Consider the following 20887-nt stretch of genomic DNA (forward strand, 5'->3'; position numbering starts at 1 on the left):
TGGTATACGTGGCCCTCATCCCCATCCTGGAATGCATGGTACACATTGATCCCCCATCCTGGTATGCATGGCACCCCTAGATCCCCCATCCTGGTATGCATGGCACCCCTTGATCCCTCATCCTGGTATGTATGGCACCCCTTGAGCCCCCATCCTGGTATGCATGGCACCCCTTGATCACTCATCCTGGTATGTATGGCCCCCTTCATCCCCATCCTGGTATGCATGGTACCCCTTGAGCCCCCACCCTGGTATGTATGGCACCCCTTGAGCCCCCATCATGCTGCCCACAAAAAAAAAAATAAACAAACAATCATGCTCACCTCCTCCAGCGCTGTCCAACTCTGCTGCCAAGACTCTCACTGTGTGAGCCGCGCATGGCAGGGCGCGCACAAGGCGTTTCTGCCATGCGCCCTCACACAGTGTGAGATGCTGTGCTGGAATAGTCACTGCTCCCCACGCCAGGACTCTGTGCGTGGGGAGCAGTGACCATTCAGTCTCTTCAATAGCCAGCGCAATGCACCGCAGCGTGGCTCCTGCTGCCGCTCTGCGGTCAGTGTGCCCGCTACTAAAGACCATGAATATTCACTACAACCCATGGGCGTGGGTTGTAGGGAATATTCATGAGCTTTAATAGCAGGCACACAGACGGCAGAGCGGCAGCAGGAGCCGCGCTGCGGCTACAGTGTGCCGGCTATTAAGGAAAATTAATATTCATTGCTGTCCACGTCCATGAGCATGGGGAGCAGGGAATATTCATTTTTTTTAGTAGCGGGCACAGAATAGACTGCAGCAGGAGGCTGCTGCCTCCTGTGCCCCGCTCATCCCAAGCTGCCGCTCCCCCACTCCCACCACCATGCATGGCCATACAGTAATATAGTATTCGGACTATAAGACGCACCCCCCACTTTCCTCCAAAATTTTGGAGGAAAAAAGTGTATCTTATAGTCTGAAAAATACGGTAGATAATTGTGGTGCTGGGGAACAGAGAGCAGTTCTTTCACTGTTCAGGATGGAGACTAGCAAAAACTGTGTCTTATGACTATGTTATATGTTTTTGTACAATTTGCCAATAACATAAAGTTTTCCCCCGTCTGAGTTATTTTTGAGGGTCAACAAAATATGATTTTTCAGCAATTCATTTTTCACACTCTAGGTATCATAATGACATTTCTCTGTGTGGGATTTTTGATGTTTAAAAGGGTTGTCCACTACTTGGACAACCACTTCTAATTCCTCATGTTTGGTTCTATTAAAAAAAAAACACTTATACAAACCTCCCATGCCGGCGCCATTCCAGAGGCCACTGATTGGGCGCAGGGCTTGTATGATGTGAACACCTCACGTGAGTGCCGAGAATTTGAGTCCAGACACAGCTGGAATGGCACCAGCACTGGAGCTGAGTATGAATCCAAACCTGAGGAATGACAAGCGAAAGTATTAGTAGTGGACAATCCCTTTAAGAAGATACAATTTTCAGTTAAAACGTTTCCAACATTCTGAACATGAAAAAGGCTTCTCCCCGCTGAGTGACTTCTCTGATGTTTATTAAAAGTTGATTTCCAAGTAAAACATTTCCCACATTAAGAACATGAAAAAGGCTTCTCCACTGTGTGAGTTCTTTGGTGGTTATCAAGATGCTCTTTCTGATTAAAACATTTCCCACATTCTGAGCATGAAAAAGGCTTTTCCCCTGTGTGAATTCTCTGGTGACTAACAAGATCTGATTTCTTTTTTTTAATAAGATAAATTTTTATTAAACATAACAAAACTTGGAACAGATATCATAGACTCATAGAATGGTAGAGTTGGAAGGGACCTCCTGGGTCATCTGGTCCAACCCCCTGCTCAAAGCAGGATTCACTAAATCATCTCAGACAGATATCTGTCCAGCCTCTGTTAGAAGACGTCCATTGAAGGGGAACTCACCACCTCTCGTGGCAGCCTGTTCCACTCATTGATCACCCTAACTGTCAAAAAGTTTTTTCTAATATCTAATCTGTGTCTCTTCCCATTCAGTTTCATCCCATTGCTTCTAGTCTTTCCTTGTGCAAATGAGAATAAAGATGATCCTTCTACAATGTGACAGCCCTTGAGATATTTGCAGACAGTTATTAAGTCTCCTCTCAGTCTTCTTTTTTGCAAGCTAAACATTCCCAAATCCTGTAACCGTTCCTCATAGGACATGGTTTGCAGACCAGTCACCATTCTGGTCGCTCTTCTCTGAACTTGCTCCAATTTGTCAGTCTTTTTTAAAATGTGGTGCCCAAAACTGAACACAGTATTCCAGATGAGGTCAAACCAAAGAGGAGTAAAGTGCGATAATGACTTCACGTGATCTGGACTGTATGCTTCTGTTAATACATCCCAGAATTGTATTTGCCTTTTTTTCTGCTGCATCACACTGTTGACTCATGTTCAGTCTATGATCTATTAGTATACCTAAGTCTTTTTCACATGTGCTGTTGCTTAGCTCTATTCCTCCCATTCTGTATATGCTTTTTTCATTTTTATTGCCCAGATGTACTTTGCATTTTTCCCTGTTAAAAACCATTCTATTAGCTGCTGCCCATTGCTCCAGTTTATTTAGGTCTTTTTGAAGCCTCTCTCTCTCTTCTCTAGTATTAGCTATCCCTCCTAGCTTTGTGTCATCAGCAAATTTAATCCGTTTACCCTCAATTCCTTCATCTAAATCATTGATAAAGATGTTGAACAATACAGGTCCCAGGACAGAGCCCTGTGGTACCCCACTTGAGACATTCATCCAACTGGATGTGAAGCCATTTATGACCACTCTTTGAGTCCGATCACTAAGCCAGTTATGAATCCACCTAACAGTTGCCTTGTCCATTCCATACTTGGTAATTTTTTCAATAAGGATGGTGTGAGATACTTTGTCAAATGCTTTGCTGTAGTCAAGATATACTATATCTACAGCATTTCCCCGATCCACCCAGTCAGTGATTCTGTCATAGAAGGAAATTAAGTTAGTCTGCCATGACTTGTTAGTTACAAACCCATGCTGACTCTGGTTAATCACTTCATTCTCATCCAGGTACTTACATACAAGATATTACATGGCAATACTCATTTTACAATACTACAATAAGTCCCCCCATGGAGACCTTTCTTTCATTTTATTTTATTCCCCCCTTCTTTCCTTACTTTACTTCTTTTCTTTCCTTCCCCTTCTCCCTTTCCTTTTCTTCCCCTTTTCTTCTTTAACAAGATCTGATGTCTGGTTAAAATATTTCCCAAATTCTGAAGATGAAAAAGGCTTGTTCCCTTTGTGACTTCTCTGATGATTATTAAGGGTTGTTTTAAAGGTAAAACATTTCTCACATTCTGAACATTTAAAAGGCTTCTCCCTATTGTGAGTTCTCTGGTGACTAACACAATTTGATTTCTCTGTAAAACATTTCCCACATTCTGAACATGAAAAAGGCTTTTCCCCTGTGTGAATTCTTTGGTGATTATCAAGATCTGATTTCCGGTTAAAACATTTCTCACATTCTGAACATGAAAATGGCTTCTTCCCTGTGTGACTTCTCTGATGATTATTAAGGGTTGATTTCCAAGTAAAACATTTCCCACATTCTGAACATGAAAAAGGCTTCTCCCTAGTGTGAGTTCTCTGGTGACTAATACAATTTGATTTCTCTGTAAAACATTTCCCACATTCCAAACATGAAAATGGTTTCTCCCCTGTGTGGGTTCTCTGGTGACTAGCAAGATGCGATTTCTCTCGATAACATTTTCCACATTCTGAACACGAAAAAGGCTTCTCCCCTGTGTGGGTTCTTTGGTGACTAGCAAGATTAGCTTTCTGGCTAAAACATTTCCCACATTCTGAACATGAAAATGGCTTGTCCCCTATGTGAATTCTCTCATGCCTAGCAAGATCTGATTTCTGGTTAAAACATTTCCCACACTTGGAACAAGAATATATTTTCTCCGCTGTGTAAATATTTTGATGTTTAAGAAAAGACTTTTCGAACGGAAAACTGTTTCCATATTCTGAACGTGAAAATGGCTTCCTTGATTTAGGAGCAGTTTGTTTTTTAATGCTTATTTTGTGACTTGGATTTTTTCTAGTAGTTGGTAATGAATCAGAAGACAGGACCTGTTTCAATGGATCAGATGATACATCTTTGCGCTGATGGCATGATGGTACATCTGGAGTAATGGAATTCACTTCAATTACATCCTGTGTGATCTCAAGATCATCTGATTTGAAAATTGAAGATGTCAGCTGTCCATCTGATCTCCTGGTACAGTCATCTGCCAAGAATAAAACAAATTATTATTTTTGAATAAAATATCCTTGACATTTATATTTTTTAAACATTTCTTTTTAAAGTTATGTAAAAATATTGACTTATTCACCAATACAATGACAGTTCACAGTCTAATAGAAAACCTCTTAGCATGAAACAGTGGAGCGTGGTTTTCAACTGTTTGTTCATTCTGTCTCACAAACATGGAATAAAAAGCCACCAAACAATATTACGTAGGCGAAAATGTTACCAATAAAAACTTCTCATCTCACAAAAAACAAGTCACCAATCAGGTCCATCATCTGTCAGCGGAAAAACAGAGGTTTCTACATCATTAGTGGCTCAAAGGCTCTTGAAAAGAAACATGGCTTCCATAAACTAATCCAGCAATATCCGCTCTCCCAAAGTCAAATCTTCCCCTCGCTTCTGAGTCTTGCAGTGTGCCCAAACAAACCACATTAAGCAATCATATATTAGGTATTACTATAGTGAGAAGAACCCTCTTAATTTACAGTGTGTGTGTCTCCTGGACCACAATCTGGGCACCATGTGTTGAGCAATAAAATGGCAAATGTGCAATTTTCACTTTGCAACATCCACTGCGTGCTAATTTACGGAAAGTGGCTGTGAAGCCAAAATTGTCAGTACTCCTATAGATTAATTCACAGAGGGTTAAAAATTTCAAAATGGAGTTACTTTATGGGGATTTCCATTGCTCTGGTTTTCTGCCATTTTGTTATATTAGGGCTTCTGTAAATGGTGTGTCCCATCTCCTCTGGGATCTGCTCCTGCGACGTCTGCTTCTGTCACCAGGAGCCGCCTTATTCATTCTGCAGGAGGCACTGGTGATGGAGGAGATGTCAGAACCAGAAGCTCTGGGTGGCTCATGCTCTGTCCACCCACTTAGATTAGGGTTGCTGGGACCAGTAGTACCATCCAGTCTGGGTATGTGCGGTCCAATCTGCTCCCTGCTTCAGCTATTTGGAAAGCACCACACCCTACTAAAGCTGGAAGCATATTGCCGGAAGCTGCCAGATACAGCCTTGTTCTCCTCTGGTTCAGTCCTCTGTGCTCAGCTCCCGGCTTGTGTATTTGTTTCCTGTTGTGACCTCGGCCCGTTTACTGACTACTCTTGTGTCTTCTGATTTTGTATTTTCTCTGCCCTCCTGGTTCTGACCCGGCTACCTGACTATTCTTCTTCCCATCTCACACCACAGAACAGCAGGTAACACCGTGGCCCAAGCCTAAGGGTCTCTGTGTAAGTCCATATCCACGTAGAAGGGTTAAAGGGTGATACGCATCGTAGCCAAGAGATAAAACCTCTTGAGCTTTGGAATACATTAGCTAGCACAGTAGATAGCTGTATGAATGGAAATATAACAAACCTCCTGGTGTACCCATAAAAGAGATGGGGGAAACGCGTTGAGGTGTATGAAACAACGGGAGGGAGTCTAGATTAAGAAAACCCTATATGAAAATCAGCTAATAATAAATGAATGGCACATGTAGGGAGTCCGGGATGCTGGGATAATTGTTCAATGTAATATTGTTGAAATAAAATAGGGGTGGCATAGTGGTCGCCTAACACAGGGGTCTCAATCTCAGCCGGGTAAATGGTCCGCACATAGAAAAACTTTGAATGTGAAGGGCCGCATTCTCTGCATGAGAAGATTACGTTTTCAGTGAGGCCATTATTTTTTTATATGACTTTTTGAGCTTTTTTTTTTTTTTTTTTTTTTTTTTTTACAAGTCTTCTCTCTATTACTTAAATTTTTACATAAAACAGCATTTTTAGTGGCCAAATATTATTCCTTTATTTTACTTTTTAAAAAAAAAATATATATATATGTTTTGCCTTTTTTTTTCCCCTCTCAATCGGCCCCACACAGTAATATACTGTAGTTTTACAATAAGCCCCATATAGTAATTCTGCCCCCCATCCTATAATGATGTTTCCAATCCTGTAATAATGTCCCCTGTCCTATAATAATGTCCCTTGTCATGTAATAATGTCCCCAATCCTGTAATAATTTACCGTGTCCTGTAATAATGTTCCCAATCCTGTAATAATGTCCCTCACCCTGTAATAATATACCCAATCTGGAAATAATATCCCTTGTCCTGTAATAAGGTACTCAGTCAGTAATAGTGTCCTCTGTCCTGTAGTAATATCCGCAAGCTTGTAATAATGTCCCCTGACCTGTAATAATGTCCCTCATCCTGTAATAATGGTCCCTATCCTGTAATAATGTAGCTGTCCTGTAATAATGTCCTTCAGCCTGTAATAATGTCCTTCAGCCTGTAATAATGTCCGCTATCCTGTAGTAATGTCCACATCCTCGTCCCATTTTATAGTAATGTCCCCGCCCTGGTCCAATCTTATAGTAATGTTCCCGTCCTGGTCCCATCTTATAGTAATGTCCCAGTCCTGGTCCCATCTTATAGTAATGTCCCCGTCCTGGTCCCATCTTATAGTAATCTTCCCATTATGGTCCCAGCCTATAGAGATGTTCCTTTCCCTGCCCCCCTTCTTGTAACAGTGTTCCACATTCTGTCACTCTTTAAACACACACACACAAAAAAAATCTTCTTATTTGACCTTGCTCCCTTTGAGAAAAGCGTCCTCTTCCCCCTCCACAGCCGTGGTGCTTAGCAATGACGTCATGTGCAGTCGCACCTGGACGCTGACGTCAGCTGCTGGCCATTGACTGGCGGGTGGCTGGTATTTTGGTGTAGAGAGCTGGTCTCTGTGCTGCACTACATTTCAACTGAATGTGTGTCCTCGGACACACATTCAGTTGAAAAAAAGCACTGACGTTCGTGACCCGTGGCTCATTGGATGCAATTGTTTGAGGAGCCTGAGGGCCGCACAACAGAGCCTCGGGCCGCGTGTTTGAGACCTCTGACCTAACATCTGGACAGTATTTGAAGAGCAAAGGGACCATACATACTATCAGCTGTGTATAAGTTGAATAATAAAGATGGTCTATTGAAGGAGCTATGATGCAAGCAGTATAATGCACCAACCATGTGCATTACAAAAAAATCCTTGTATAAAGAATATTTAATCCCCTGTGGGAAAAGAAAAATGTATTTCCCCTAATTAAAAGATTACCATTGATATTTCATTAGTGAAGTATTATCACGGTATATACATATAAGGTAATACTAGCAGCCTAAAGGCTCACCTAGTGCTCATTTGATTAAGGGAAATGTGCAATAAGTGGCAATGTATATAGCTGAAGGAGTTATCTGTTGCCTATTTCATTAAAGTGTAATAAGAGGTGTCTATACATACTGTATATAACAGTACCAAGCATAATTGAATTAAGTGTATAGTTTGGGGTAATTATACAATTATGTGAGGTAGGAATCAAAGTATAGTGCTGCTGTCGAATTAAATAAAAGAATTATTATGATTAGAAAAAAAAAACGCACATGATTTTTTAGTACATTTTGCTTATTGTTAGTATCCAGCTCTGACCTTATCCAAAGGCCAGAGAGGGTAGACTGCACGAATAGTATGGTGGATAATGGAATATAATTTTAATATCCTAATAAATGTTGCATTTTAATATAGTTAGTCCATAAGTCCACCCCAGTCAGTAAGTTGTTAAAGAGTGATGAGCAAGGCAATCCCTGGGATCTGGAAAACTGAGTAGATAGCTTCAAGCCTGTTCGTGGTAGCCATCTTTTGAGCTGCCAGGTGAACACGAACAGTGACCTCAATACATTGTGTCTACAAACTATTCCACCAAAAGTATGCAGAGAAGAAAAGAAAGGTAGCACTCACTATCGGAAACAGTAAAACATTCTTCAATTCAGACAAAACTCGTCATGAGAAGCGATAGGCTGGTGCGTATGGGGGTGTGCAAGACCGGATGACGGCCATTCCGCGCCGGGAATGCGCTTCTACGGGTGCATACTATACAAAAGGAGAAAAAAGCAGCAATGAAATTTTTTTGGGAAAAAGTATGCAAAGTTATTAAACATATAATATACAAAATATATGGACCAACAATGAGGAGGAACGCAGCAGATGTAATAATGTACTAAAGGTAGCATCAAGTGTAGGACACATGGAAGATGACTTTCAGAAAAAGGGAGGAGGGGGGGAGGAGAAACCACCCAATGTATGCATGTGTCTACTGATCCCGAGTCAACCCTTAACCAAGGCGGCAGTCACACAGGATAGACATGTGCACCCACCACCCTTCACCTACTCCCCCTGACTTGACTTTTGGCAGCTGTACTCTTGGTAGGTACCACTTATCCTTTGCCCATGTTCCGTCTTTCCTTCTCCCTCCCATTGTGTCTATGGAGTCTTTGACAAGACTGATATTTTTTGCACATGTTCATCCTGTGTGACTGCAGCCTTGGTTTAGGATTGACTCAGGATCAGTAGACACATGCATACTTTGGGTGGTTTCTCCTTCCTTCCTTTTTGGGGCTTATTGATTGCTTCATGCCATCTCTGTGCAGTCTATTTATACTTATTAGTTTCAAACAGTTTGACTTTATTACTGGCCAGTGGGCATTGTGCAATTACATTATACCAGAATTTCTGGGTCATGATTTGGGTGTTTTTTGTCATCTTCCATGTGTCCTACACTTGATACTACCTTTAGTACATTATTACATCTGCTGCGTTCCTCCTCATTGTTGGTCTGTATATTTTGTACATTATATGTTTAATAAATTTGCATACTTTTTTTTAAAAAAAAAATTTCGCTGCTTTTTTCTCCTTTTTTATAGTATTACTCGGCAGCACTGTTCTAGGGTCATCCCCAGATCCACTGGGACGGGGTGTGATCCACCTGTTCTATATGGCGAGTTTTTGTTATATAAGGGTCCATACTACTGTAGTTTTTTGTTTGTTTTTTTTTCATTATAGAGGACTACAAGTCCCATAGGCTTAAGAAAATGGTGCCCTTGGTACTCCATTTCTTTTGAGACTCATATTTCAGCAAGATCTGAATTGAAATAGCTAAATGGCGCTCCTTCCCTTCTTAACCTGCCATGTGTCCAGACAGTATTGTACAACCGTATATGGGGTATTGTCGGATTCAAGAGAAGTTCGAAAATTATTTGCAAGGTCCATTTGTTCCAATTATCCTTTGTGAAGAATTCCAAAGTTATCACCACATAAAGTGACACACGTCAGATTTGAAAAATGGGCCCTGATTAGGAGCACAAAACTGGCTGCAGGAAGGGGTTAAATCAGAGTATTTTTGGGCACTAACTACTGTAGTCAAAAACTGTGAGTATAGACAATAACATCTACTGAAATGATCAAACTCAACCGTCTTTATCAGTAAAAAAAAATGAGTAACCATTGGAGAATGTTAATGCTCTTGCAGCAAAATGGTGATCACACGATTGTGATACGGCCGGACTACACGACCGGTAAAGCAGCCACAGCCGGTTTCTGAGAAGAATCTGTGACTTCTCTGCATTTAGTGGTCACTACTCACCTGGGTAGTCATATTTAGGAATCTCCTCCTTACACCGCTCATCACCCCTCACATATGTCTCTGTAGTATTAATATGGGTCTGATCTTCACCCTGAAACAAATATTATAAAAGTCACAGACAGATGGAGGAGTCACATCTATGATCAGCTCTAATCCTGCCATCTCCACCGTTCTCATTACACAAGTATAAAACATATAATACTGGTGGATAAAACAAGACCAAACACAAGACCTTCACAGCCGTCTACACATCATAGGGGAGATCTCATGACACCTTCTCTCCATCTACCTGATGATCCTGAGGAACATTGGGATCTTCTTTACAGTCCTGTGGAAGAAGAGGACGGGGACATCTCTCTGGTGTTGTCCTCTTACTGGACAGATCTGGAGGAAACACATACAAGGACTGAATTCATTCTTTACATACAGATAATTATAGGCCGTGAGTATTTCGTCCTGTCTATTACCTGGAGATGTGAGGGGCTGGGGAACCTCCATCATGACGTCCTTGTACAGATCTTTGTGTCTTTCTAAATACTCCCACTCCTCCATGGAGAAATAGACGGTGACATCCTGACACCTTATAGGAATCTAACACATACAATGATACTGTCATCCCCCCGATACCTTAACAGTGTTACTGTATAAAGTCCCAGCATTCCCAGCAGTGTCACCCCTCCAGTGAGCAGCTCAATCATCTTGTAGGTGAGTTCTAGGATCTTCTGGTCATTGATGTCCTCATGTATCAGGGGGTAAGGTGGAGGCCCCGTGATTGGGCTCAGGGGTTTTCCCCATCCCTCAGACACATGGACCTGACGGCGCTCACTAGAGGTCTTCTTCACTACTGTATAATCCTGGTTATGGAGAGACACATTAATAAATCTCACTACAGACATTTCCAGAGTCCTCACCTCTCCAGTTCTGTCCATCTGTTATTCCCATAGATAAGAATGATGTAATGTGACGTCATCAGAATCTCTCACCTCTCCAGTAAGTCGGAAGAGAATCTCTAGGGTGAGGTATAATATCCTCTCCGCCATCTTGTCTCTGTCCATATCCATTTTTTATGGGTAAATCAGGAAAATTCTCTTATATAGAAGATCTTCACTGAGAGGATCCGATATTGTAGAGACCTGAATGAGAAGAAGATGAGCCGATGTAACATCATAAATACAGTAATAATTACTGGAGATAATAAGGGGAAACATATGAGGAGATTTATTATTTTCAGTATTCAGTTTTCTCTTTTAAATCTATATATATATGTATAAAGTAGAAAATTTGTGTGGTGGCCTATTGAATACAAAACTACATTTTTCACCCGGTTTGAGTGAAATTTTGCATGGCCTGTCTTTATCACCAGACTAAAAATACTGCGGACATTAAAACTCGAAATTTCCCCCTTCACGAGATTTGGTCCCCCAAATTTAGGCTCTATAGAAATAAAGGAGAATATGGGTGTCTGTATGTTGAATGCAAAACCACAGTTTTTGCTCAAGGGTCTTAAAGAATAAGGCGCCCAAAGAGTCGCTCTTGAAGGGGCAGCAACCATATAGTCGCTAAGGTAGGGCAACCTGATAAGTTGGTCTAAAGTCTGTAATTATAGCAACGGCTGTTGCAGAAGTAACCGGGGCCTCATTTATGAAAATTGCCCCACAGTAAGACTGTTTTGGTTGCCTATAGCAACCATAGAGCAGCTTTCAGCATTGAAGCAGATGAGGTAAAGTGAAAGCTGAGCTCTGATTGGTAGCTATGGACAACTAGAACAGTCTGACTGGGAAGCAGTCACAAATTTTCTGATTTATATACTGTATATAGATTCACCTATTAGATCTCTGATCAGTGTGGAGTGATTACTAAGAGTTATAATACTAAGGACTAGTTTTTAAAATGCTGCCCAAAAATGATCATATATTGGGCGAGATAATCCAAAAGCTAAAAAAGCAAAACTGTCTCAAACATCTGAGACAAGTGAACAATGTGAGTCCTGGCTTGAAAGAAAACAGATGACACAGGCTGAATCAAAGGCAGCTGAAACATCTGAACAACAGGAACATCGTCTTCAGGAGAATCGGATGAGACAGGTTGAATCAAGGGATACGGAAACATCTGAACAAAAGGATGAACATCGTCAAACTGACCGGAATCGACATATGCAACTTATGCAAAGACATAGGCAAGCTGACTTGAGTTTGGAAGCGTTTCACTATGACCCAATTTAGGACTATAGGTCACATCTGAAAATCATAATAGGCAAAATGGACATAATATGCGAACATTGTCAAGCAAAAAAGTTTAACTTGAAATCGCCTGGTATGTGCTGCTCAAATGGCAAAGTCAGTTTGCCACCTTTAATTCTACCTCCTGGGCCATTCTTTTCATACATGTCGGGAACAATTCCTGAATCCACGCATTTTCTGTAAAGTATAACGAGATACAATTCATCCTTCCAGATGACATCATTTGGTACGACAGCTGGACTCGAGGAAGCGGGATTTATGCCCCAGTCCCAGACTGGGACTGTCAGGATGCCATGACATATGCTCAGATATAAGGCCATCCAGATTTTTTTATTACATTGTAATACAACTTGGCCAGAGATAAGGGAAGAGCTTCTGAATAGTCTGGGCCCCTCTGATCAACATTATTTAACAGCAAGGGTGTTTAAAAAAAATGATCAAGGTCATGGAAGTAATTACAAAACGTCACATTTTTGGGGAAAATTTATGTTGGATGTACTCAATTAAGTAACAAAAAAGAGGTCTTTCGCATACACATACTGATATGGCTGAAGGACAAGATATGACCGTTCTATTTCGGCTGAGCTTCCAAACCCAGAAGAGGACCAGGTACTTTTTGAAATTATTTTGAAAAATATGACCACACGGGCCATGTGGAGCCACTTAACCCAAGATTGCCATGCATGAAAGAAGGAAAATGCACTAATAAGTATCCTCGCAATTTTATTGAAGAAACACAGACAGGAGATGATGGTTATCATCTGTACAGAAGACGGAAACCTGGACAGGGAGGATATATCACAATAATCAGATTTAAAATGTTTAATCAGTACACAGATATTGAAATAACCGATGGGTTGTACCTTACACTGCACTGCTTTGAAAAATGTTTGAAGAAGCACATTAACGTAGACTATTGTAATTCTGTGAAGTCAATCAAATAGCTTTGCAAATATGATAAGGTGGGCTTTGATGTGTAAATTTTTCAGCTACACAATCAAAAATGTGCATCTGATGAGATTATACTCTATCAGATGGGAAGGTATATAAGTACACTGCTCAAAAAAATAAAGGGAACACTCAAATAACACATCCTAGATCTGAATGAATGAAATATTCTCATTGAATACTTTGTTCTGTACAAAGTTGAATGTGCTGACAACAAAATCACACAAAAATCATCAATGGAAATCAAATTTATTAACCAATGGAGTCCTGCATTTAGCGTCACCCCCAAAATTAAAGTGGAAAAACACTACAGGCTGATCCAACTTTGATTTAATGTCCTTAAAACAAGTCAAAATGAGGCTCAGTATTGTGTGTGGCCTCCACATGCCTGTATGACCTCCCTACAACGCCTGGGTATGCTCCTGATGAGGTTGCGGATGGTCTCCTATAGGATCTCCTCCCAGACCTGGACTAAAGCATCCGCCAACTCCGGGACAGTCTGTGGTGCAAAGGGACGTTGGTGGATGGAGCGAGACATGATGTCCCAGATGTACTCAATCGGATTCAGGCGGGCCAGTACATAGCTTCAATGCCTTCATCTTGCAGGAACTGCTGACACACTCCAGCCACATGAGGTCTGGCATTGTCCTGCACTAGGAGGAACCCAGGGCCAACCGCACCAGCATATGGTCTCACAAGGGGTCTGAGGATCTCATCTCGGCACCTAATGGCAGTCAGGCTACCTCTGGCGAGCACATGGAGGGCTGTGCGGCCCTCCAAAGAAATGCCACCCCAAACCATTACTGACCCACTGCCAAACTGGTCATGCTGAAGGATGTTGCAGGCAGCAGATCGCTCTCCACGGCGTCTCCAGACTCTGTCACGTCTGTCACATGTGCTCAGTGTGAACCTGCTTTCATCTGTGAAGAGTACAGGGCGCCAGTGGCGACTTTGCCAATCCTGGTGTTCTGTGGCAATTGCCAAGCGTCCTGCACGGTGTTGGGCTGTGAGACAACCCCCATCTGTGGACGTTGGGCCCTCATACCACCCTCATGGAGTTGGTTTCTAACCGTTTGTGCAGACACATGCATATTTGTGGCCTGCTGGAGGTCATTTTGCAGGGGTCTGGCAGTGCTCCTCCTGTTCCTCCCTGCACAAAGGCGGCGGTAGCGGTCCTGCTGCTGGGTTGTTGCCCTCCTACGGCTCCCACCACGTCTCCTGGTGTACTGGCCTGTCTCTTGGTAGCGCGTTCAGCCTCTGGACACTACGCTGACAGACACAGCAAACCTTCTTGCCACAGCTCGCATTGATGTGCCATCCTGGATGAGCTGCACTACCTGAGCAACTGCTGCACTACCTGAGCAACTTCTGTGGGTTGTAGAGTCCGTCTCATGCTACCACGAGTGTGAAAGCACAACCAACATTCAAAAGTGACCAAAACATTAGCCAGAAAGCATTGGTACTGAGATGTGGTCTGTGGTCCCCACCTGCAGAACCACTCCTTTATTGAGATATTCTGAGAGAAAAAAGCTATGATTTGGAAAAGTTGAATGAATTTGTCACATTAAATAAGCCTCTTTTGGTTGATGACCAAACATCGGCGTATTTGTCAATTATGGCTCAGATTTCAAGTTGAATTGGGAGACTGTTTTTCTTTAATGCACCAGGAGGTAGCGGTAAAACATTTTTTAATTAGTTTGCTGCTCACAGAATTTTGGTCAAACAATAACATTGCTCTGGCCGCTGCATTGTCTCTTTTACATGGAGGGCGCATGGCTCATTCAACACTCGGATTTCCCTTGAATCTAGCACTCTTGGAAACTCTTGTCTGTAATATCGTTAAGGGCTCAGGGAAAACTAAAGTATTACAGCCTTGCAAATTAATTGTTTGGGACTGATATACCATGTCGCACAAGAAAGTGGTTGATACCCTCAAATCCACCTTGAGAGATCTGCGGGGATCCAATCATTTAATGAGGGGAATTGTACTTTTTGCAGGTGACTTCTGCCAAATGTTGTCTGTTCTTAAGGGAGCAAAACCAGCAGACAAGCTGAATGCCTGTTTAAAATCTTAGCTTCTGAATATGTCTCCATAGATAACTCTGACTATTAATATGCAGGTTCACTTGATGGGAAATACTACTGCCAACAAATTTACACGCCACCTACTATGCATCGGAAATGACAGGTTCCTTACAGATTCCACTACTGGTTTAATATCCTTCCCGGAAGACTTTTACAAAATGACGTCCTCGGTACTGGAGGTTATTGACCAAGTTTTTCCTGACATTTGTGACAATTTTAACGACCATCAGTAGCTTTGTGAACACCTAATCCTAGCGCCTAAAAACAACAGTGTCAGCTCCATAAATCTACAAATACAGGGGAGACTGCCCGATCCAGCGACCACATACACGTCCATTGATTCGGGCATGGATGGTGAACAAGCCATAATGTACACATTGGAGTTCCTGAATTCTTTGGAGCTTCCTGGAATGCCACTGCATAGGCTTACTATAAAAGTAGGAGCTCCGATAATGTAGCTGAAGAACCTTGACCCACCAAAATTGTTTAACGTTACAAGGTTGTGTATTAAGAGCCTGATGCCCAATGTTATTGAAGCCACTATTGTTATGGGAAACTGTAAGGGAGAAAATGTTCTCATTCCGTGTATCCCCAGGCTACCATTTGACATGTCCTTCCATTTTAAGCGTCTGCAGTTCCCAATCCAAGTTGCATTTGCGTTGACTATAAACAAAGAACAAGGTCAATAACTTAAAGTAGTCGGAATTCATTTGGAGAGCCCGTATTTTCACATGGTCAACTCTAAATTGCTTGCTCTAGGATGGGTAACCACAAAAATCTCATATATGCACCTGAAGGTAAAAGGAAAAACGTAGTTTACCAGAAAGCCCAACAATAGAAGGCTGTGTATCTGTAAATCAGTCTTACTCCTCTGTCCTTTACCCACTGATCATTTACATTGGGAGGGGAGGGGGTGCAGGGTTGCACTATGCTGTCCCCCTCTTAATTTACTATGTGTTTGTGAAAGGAGAGTAAATTTTAATATTTAATAAACATTTGTTCAAAAAGTCTTTGTTGTCGCCTCAGTGTTACCACAAATGTGTAAAAATAAACAACTGTTAACGACAAACTAATAAAAGAGAAAAGAGATGAAAAAACTAATTGTAAACACTGAAGACGTCAACTTCAGGGTGAAACGGAAAATTTATCCTTAGCGGCACCAACAATTTACATATCATTGTCCAGGAGCGAAGCCGCGAGTATTTTACTAGTAGGTTATAATCCGGTCACTCAGTGGACGGCGGTGGTTGTTCGTTTCTTCCTCTTTGTTGTTCCTTTTGTCATTTCTTACCGTTATATAACGTATGTGTATTGGTTCTGACATTCGGGATCTTGTTGTCATGTGACCATCACTATATAAGAAACACCCAAGGGACATGATGTCGGCTTATAAAAGGCGTCCATCCCCGGAATGTGGCAACTGAAGAGTGGTCACACCTCAACCCCCTTTCCATGAAACGCTGCTTGTGCCTACTGATGGATCTTACGTCACAGAGCTGACAGGATCTTCTCCTGAATTGTTTCATAGGATTTACAGGAGGAACCTGTCCAGAAAGCAGAAGATCCAGCAAATATCTGCCACCAGGGTCGGACTGGGGCACCGGGACACCGGAGAATTTTCCGGTGGGCCCGGGTCCTCAGCGGGCGCCCGAGCAGGACGCACGGGGGCCCCTGGTTAACATGGCCGCCGGTGCTTCGCACTGCAAGGGCCCGGAGGGCAATCTGGCCTGCTTCTCGGAGCCCCAGGCTCCAGGGGGCCCATGGCCAGATTGCCCTCATCCTGTGCGGCGGGCAGGGAGCGTTCCCTCCAGCTTCGCTGCCAACAGGAGGAAAATGGCAGTGGAGCTGGAGGGATCCGTCCTCTGCTTCCTGCCTGGCGCTTCTTCCCTGACACAGGCTCGCGCTGCTTGATGACGTCATCATGCAGCGCAAGCCTGTGTCAGGGAGAAAGATGTCGGGCAGGATGCAGAGGACGGTGCTGCGGGGGAGCGTGCTGAGAGGTAAGTTTTTTTTTGAGGGAGAGCAATGGTAATTGAGGAGGTGGGGGCAATGGGGGGAGATATGGCATGGCAATGAGGGAGGTGGGGGAATATATGGCATGACAATGGGGGAGGTGGGGGGAGATATGGCAATGGAGGAGGCGAGGGGAGATATGCATGGCATGGTGATGGAGGAGGTAGGGGGAGATATGTATGGCATGGTGATGGAGGAGGTAGGGGGAGATATGCATGGCATGGTGATGGAGAAGGTGGAGGCAGATATGGCATGGTAATGGGGGAGGTGGGGGGAGATATGACATGGTGGGGGAAGATATGGCATGTCAATGGGGGAGGTGGGGGGTGATATGACATGGTGGGGGAAGATATGGCATGGCAATGGGGGAGGTGGGGGGGAGATATGACATGGTGGGGGATATATGGCATGGCAATGGTGGAGGTGGGGGGGAGATATGACATGGTGGGGGATATATGGCATGGCAATGGTGGAGGTGGGGGGATATGCATGGCATGGTGATGGGAGGATGTAGGGGGAGATATGCATGGCATGGTGATGGAGGAGATATGCATGGCATGGTGATGGAGGAGGTGGGGGGAGATATTACATGGTGGGGGAAGATATGGCATGGCAATGGGGGAGGTGGGGGGAGATATCACATGGTGGGGGAAGATATTGCATGGCAATGGGGGAGGTGGGGGGAGATATGACATGGTGGGGGATATATGGCATGGCAATGGGAGAGGTGGGTGGGAGATATGCATGGCATGGTGATGGAGGAGATGTGCATGGCATGGTGATGGAGGAGGTGGGGGGACATATGACATGGCATTAGTGATAGTGGAGTTGGGGGAGATATGGCAATGATGACGGAGCAGGTGGGGGGAGATATGGCAATGATGACGGAGCAGGTGGGGGGAGATATGGCAATGATGACGGAGCAGGTGGGGGGAGATATGGCAATGATGACGAAACATGTGGGGGAGAGATATGGCAATGATGACGAAACATGTGGGGGAGAGATATGGCAATGATGACGGAGCAAGTGGGGGGAGATATGGCAATGATGACGGAGCAGGTGGGGGGAGATATGGCAATGATGGAGGAGATGAGGGAGAGCAATGATGGGGAATTATTTGGATGCTATATGCTGCTAATATCTGGTCTGGTCATGGTGTGGTGATATTTCTCCCTTGTATGTAGTATTATTTGGTCACTATGTGATGGTAATATGTAGTCCAGTCATGGTGTGGCAGTATTTCTCCCTTGTATGTGGTACTATTGGTATAGTGAATTGTGTTGTGTATGGCGGTCATTTGTTCTCTCTGATATTAATTAGGAGAAAATTCTTTATTTCCATTAGTGATTAAATACTTGGAACAAGATGCACTTACAGGGGTTCTCCGGGGAAAACAAGTAATCACCTCTCCACAGGATAAGTGATAAGTTATTGATTAGTGGGGGTCTGACTGCTGGGACTCACATCGTTTGGTAGAATGTATAGCTTTTATCCCCATTAGACTGGAGCTCATGTGTGACTTGACCACTGATCCATTCATTCCCTCAGTGGCTGTTTTTTTCTGGAAGCCCCAAAGAGAATGAATGGAGCTGCGGTCAGACGTCCCACCTGTCGCTGCATTTTAAAATGGGGATAAGTGTCCTGTCAGGGATAAAACTTCCCCATTCTTCCGATCGGTGCGTTTTCCAATGTTCGGACCCAAATGATCAATAAGTGATCACCTATCAGGATCAGTGATCATGTGGAGCCCATGGATCGGTGATAACTTATTTTAACCAAAGAACCCCTTTAATGCAAACTACCGTAATTGCAAATCCCAGCATGTGATTTACAGTCGACGCTCCACTATAACAGGGATAACGGCTAACAGTTATTTGCATATTGCTGTAGGGTGGGCCCCGAGGATCAATTCCTCATGTGGGCCCCAGACACCCCAGTCCAACACTGTCTGCCACGTATTCTTGCAAATCCCCCGAATGTCATCACTAGTATCTACATTATTGTGCTGGACTTCGGAACCAACTAAGCTGCATTCTGTCCACAGCTGTTATGTCACTGTTCACACCACACAGAGACCCCAAAAGAGTCTCCGTGCTGAAGGGGTTAATGCCCCCTGCGCCCAGTAATGGGGTCTCCACATACCTCCACCTGCAGAGCCGTCACCACATATATGGCTGCTCTGTGCGCACAGGAGCTGTGATGAGGTCACAGGAGGGGAGGAGTCAGGGGTCACATGATCAGGGGCCTCAGTGGATGCAGGACTCTGCTGTGCTGGTTGTCATGGTGCTGGATGAGCTGAAGTTTATGTGTGGGGTCAGGAGGGGTTTACAGTGTGGATGTAGCAGAGCCGCGTGTGTACGAGGTGTACGGAGGGGAGCCGCGTGTGTACGAGGTGTACGGAGCAGAGCCGTGTGTGTACTAGGTGTACGGAGCGGAGCCGCGTGTGTACGAGGTGTACGGAGCAGAGCCGCGTGTGTACGAGGTGTACGGAGCAGAGCCGCGTGTGTACGAGGTGTACGGAGCAGAGCCGCGTGTGTACGAGGCGTACGGAGCAGAGCCGCGTGTGTACGAGGTGTACGGAGCAGAGCCGCGCGTGTACGAGGTGTACGGAGCGGAGCCGCGCGTGTACGAGGCGTACGGAGCAGAGCCGCGCGTGTACGAGGCGTGCGGAGCCGCGCGTGTACGAGGCGTACGGAGCGGAGCCGCGCGTGTACAAGGCGTGCATAGCCGTGTGTGTACGTGGCGTACGGAGCAGAGCCGCGTGTGTACGAGGTGTACGGAGCAGAGCCGCGCGTGTACGAGGCGTACGGAGCGGAGCCGCGCGTGTACGAGGCGTACGGAGCAGAGCCGCGCGTGTACGAGGCGTGCGGAGCCGCGCGTGTACGAGGCGTACGGAGCAGAGCCGCACGTGTACGAGGCGTACGGAGCGGAGCCGCGCGTGTACAAGGCGTGCATAGCCGCGCGTGTACGAGGCGTACGGAGCGGAGCCGCGCGTGTACGAGGTGTACGGAGCGGAGCCGGGCGTGTACGAGGCGTACGTAGCGGAGCCGCGCGTGTACGAGGCGTACGGAGCGGAGCCGCGCGTGTACGAGGCGTACGGAGCGGAGCCACGCGTGTACGAGGCGTACGGAGCGGAGCCGCGCGTGTACGAGGCATACGGAGCGGAGCCGCGCGTGTACGAGGCGTATGGAGCGGAGCCGCGCGTGTACGAGGTGTACGGAGCGGAGGCGCGCGTGTACGAGGCGTACGGAGCGGAGCCGCGCGTGTACGAGGCGTGCGAAGCCGAGCATGTACGAGGCGTATGGAGCGGAGCCGCGCGTGTACGAGGCGTACGGAGCGGAGCCACGCGTGTACGAGGCGTACGGAGCGGAGCCGCGCGTGTACGAGGCGTACGGAACCGAGCCGCGCGTGTACGAGGCGTACAGAGCGGAGCCGCGCGTGTACGAGGCGTACGGAGCGGAGCCGCGCGTGTACGAGGCGGAACCGTGTGTGTACGAGGTGTATGGAGTGGAGCCTTGTACGGAGCGTTGTCGTGTGTGTACAGAGCAGAGCCATATGTGTACGGAGCGGAGCAGTGTGTGTACAGAGCCGTGTGTGTACGAGGTGTACGGATCGGTGTATATATGGAGCTGTGTGTGTACGCTTTATACAGCTGTATACTCCCAGGTCCGGTCGGAGACACCACGGCTCTTTATCAGACTGTAGAAGAACTGACACTGGACACTCGGTAAAACTGCGCTCGGACGTCTCTTGTTTCTCGCACAGATATTGATAACATAAGATGGAGTCAGACGAACCCTCCTACAAAACCTGATAAAGTCATTACTACAGGACTGGATGAGAAAGGGG

The 20887-nt window shown here is 44.9% G+C and overlaps 1 protein-coding gene across 1 annotated transcript; it reads right to left on the reverse strand.

Annotated features, from left to right (window-relative positions):
* Positions 1-1526: 1526 nt before the first annotated feature.
* On the reverse strand, positions 1527-19245 carry LOC141270567 (uncharacterized). The gene is made up of 6 exons (XM_073680640.1): positions 19181-19245; positions 10663-10884; positions 10219-10342; positions 10041-10135; positions 9752-9842; positions 1527-4281 (listed from the first exon to the last, which is right to left on the reverse strand). Exons 2-6 carry the CDS (start codon positions 10678-10680, stop codon positions 3167-3169), a joined length of 1443 nt encoding a protein of 480 aa, XP_073536741.1. The 5' UTR covers positions 10681-10884; positions 19181-19245; the 3' UTR covers positions 1527-3166.
* Positions 19246-20887: the final 1642 nt, after the last annotated feature.

The sequence above is a fragment of the Phyllobates terribilis genome, unplaced genomic scaffold, assembly GCF_046119375.1.
Source record: "Phyllobates terribilis strain yellow unplaced genomic scaffold, ASM4611937v1 Scaffold_5__5_contigs__length_657084704, whole genome shotgun sequence".
Classification (NCBI taxonomy): Eukaryota; Metazoa; Chordata; class Amphibia; order Anura; family Dendrobatidae; genus Phyllobates; species Phyllobates terribilis.

What these genes read in the sequence shown, in the direction of transcription:
- LOC141270567 (XM_073680640.1), bottom strand. An exon ending in CCAGCCCCTCACATCTCCAG is followed by an intron (nt 10,136 to 10,218) that starts GTAATAGACAGG and finishes TGTTTCCTCCAG; the next exon opens with ATCTGTCCAGTAAGAGGACA. An exon ending in TCCTAAATATGACTACCCAG is followed by an intron (nt 4,282 to 9,751) that starts GTGAGTAGTGAC and finishes TATTCTTGGCAG; the next exon opens with ATGACTGTACCAGGAGATCA.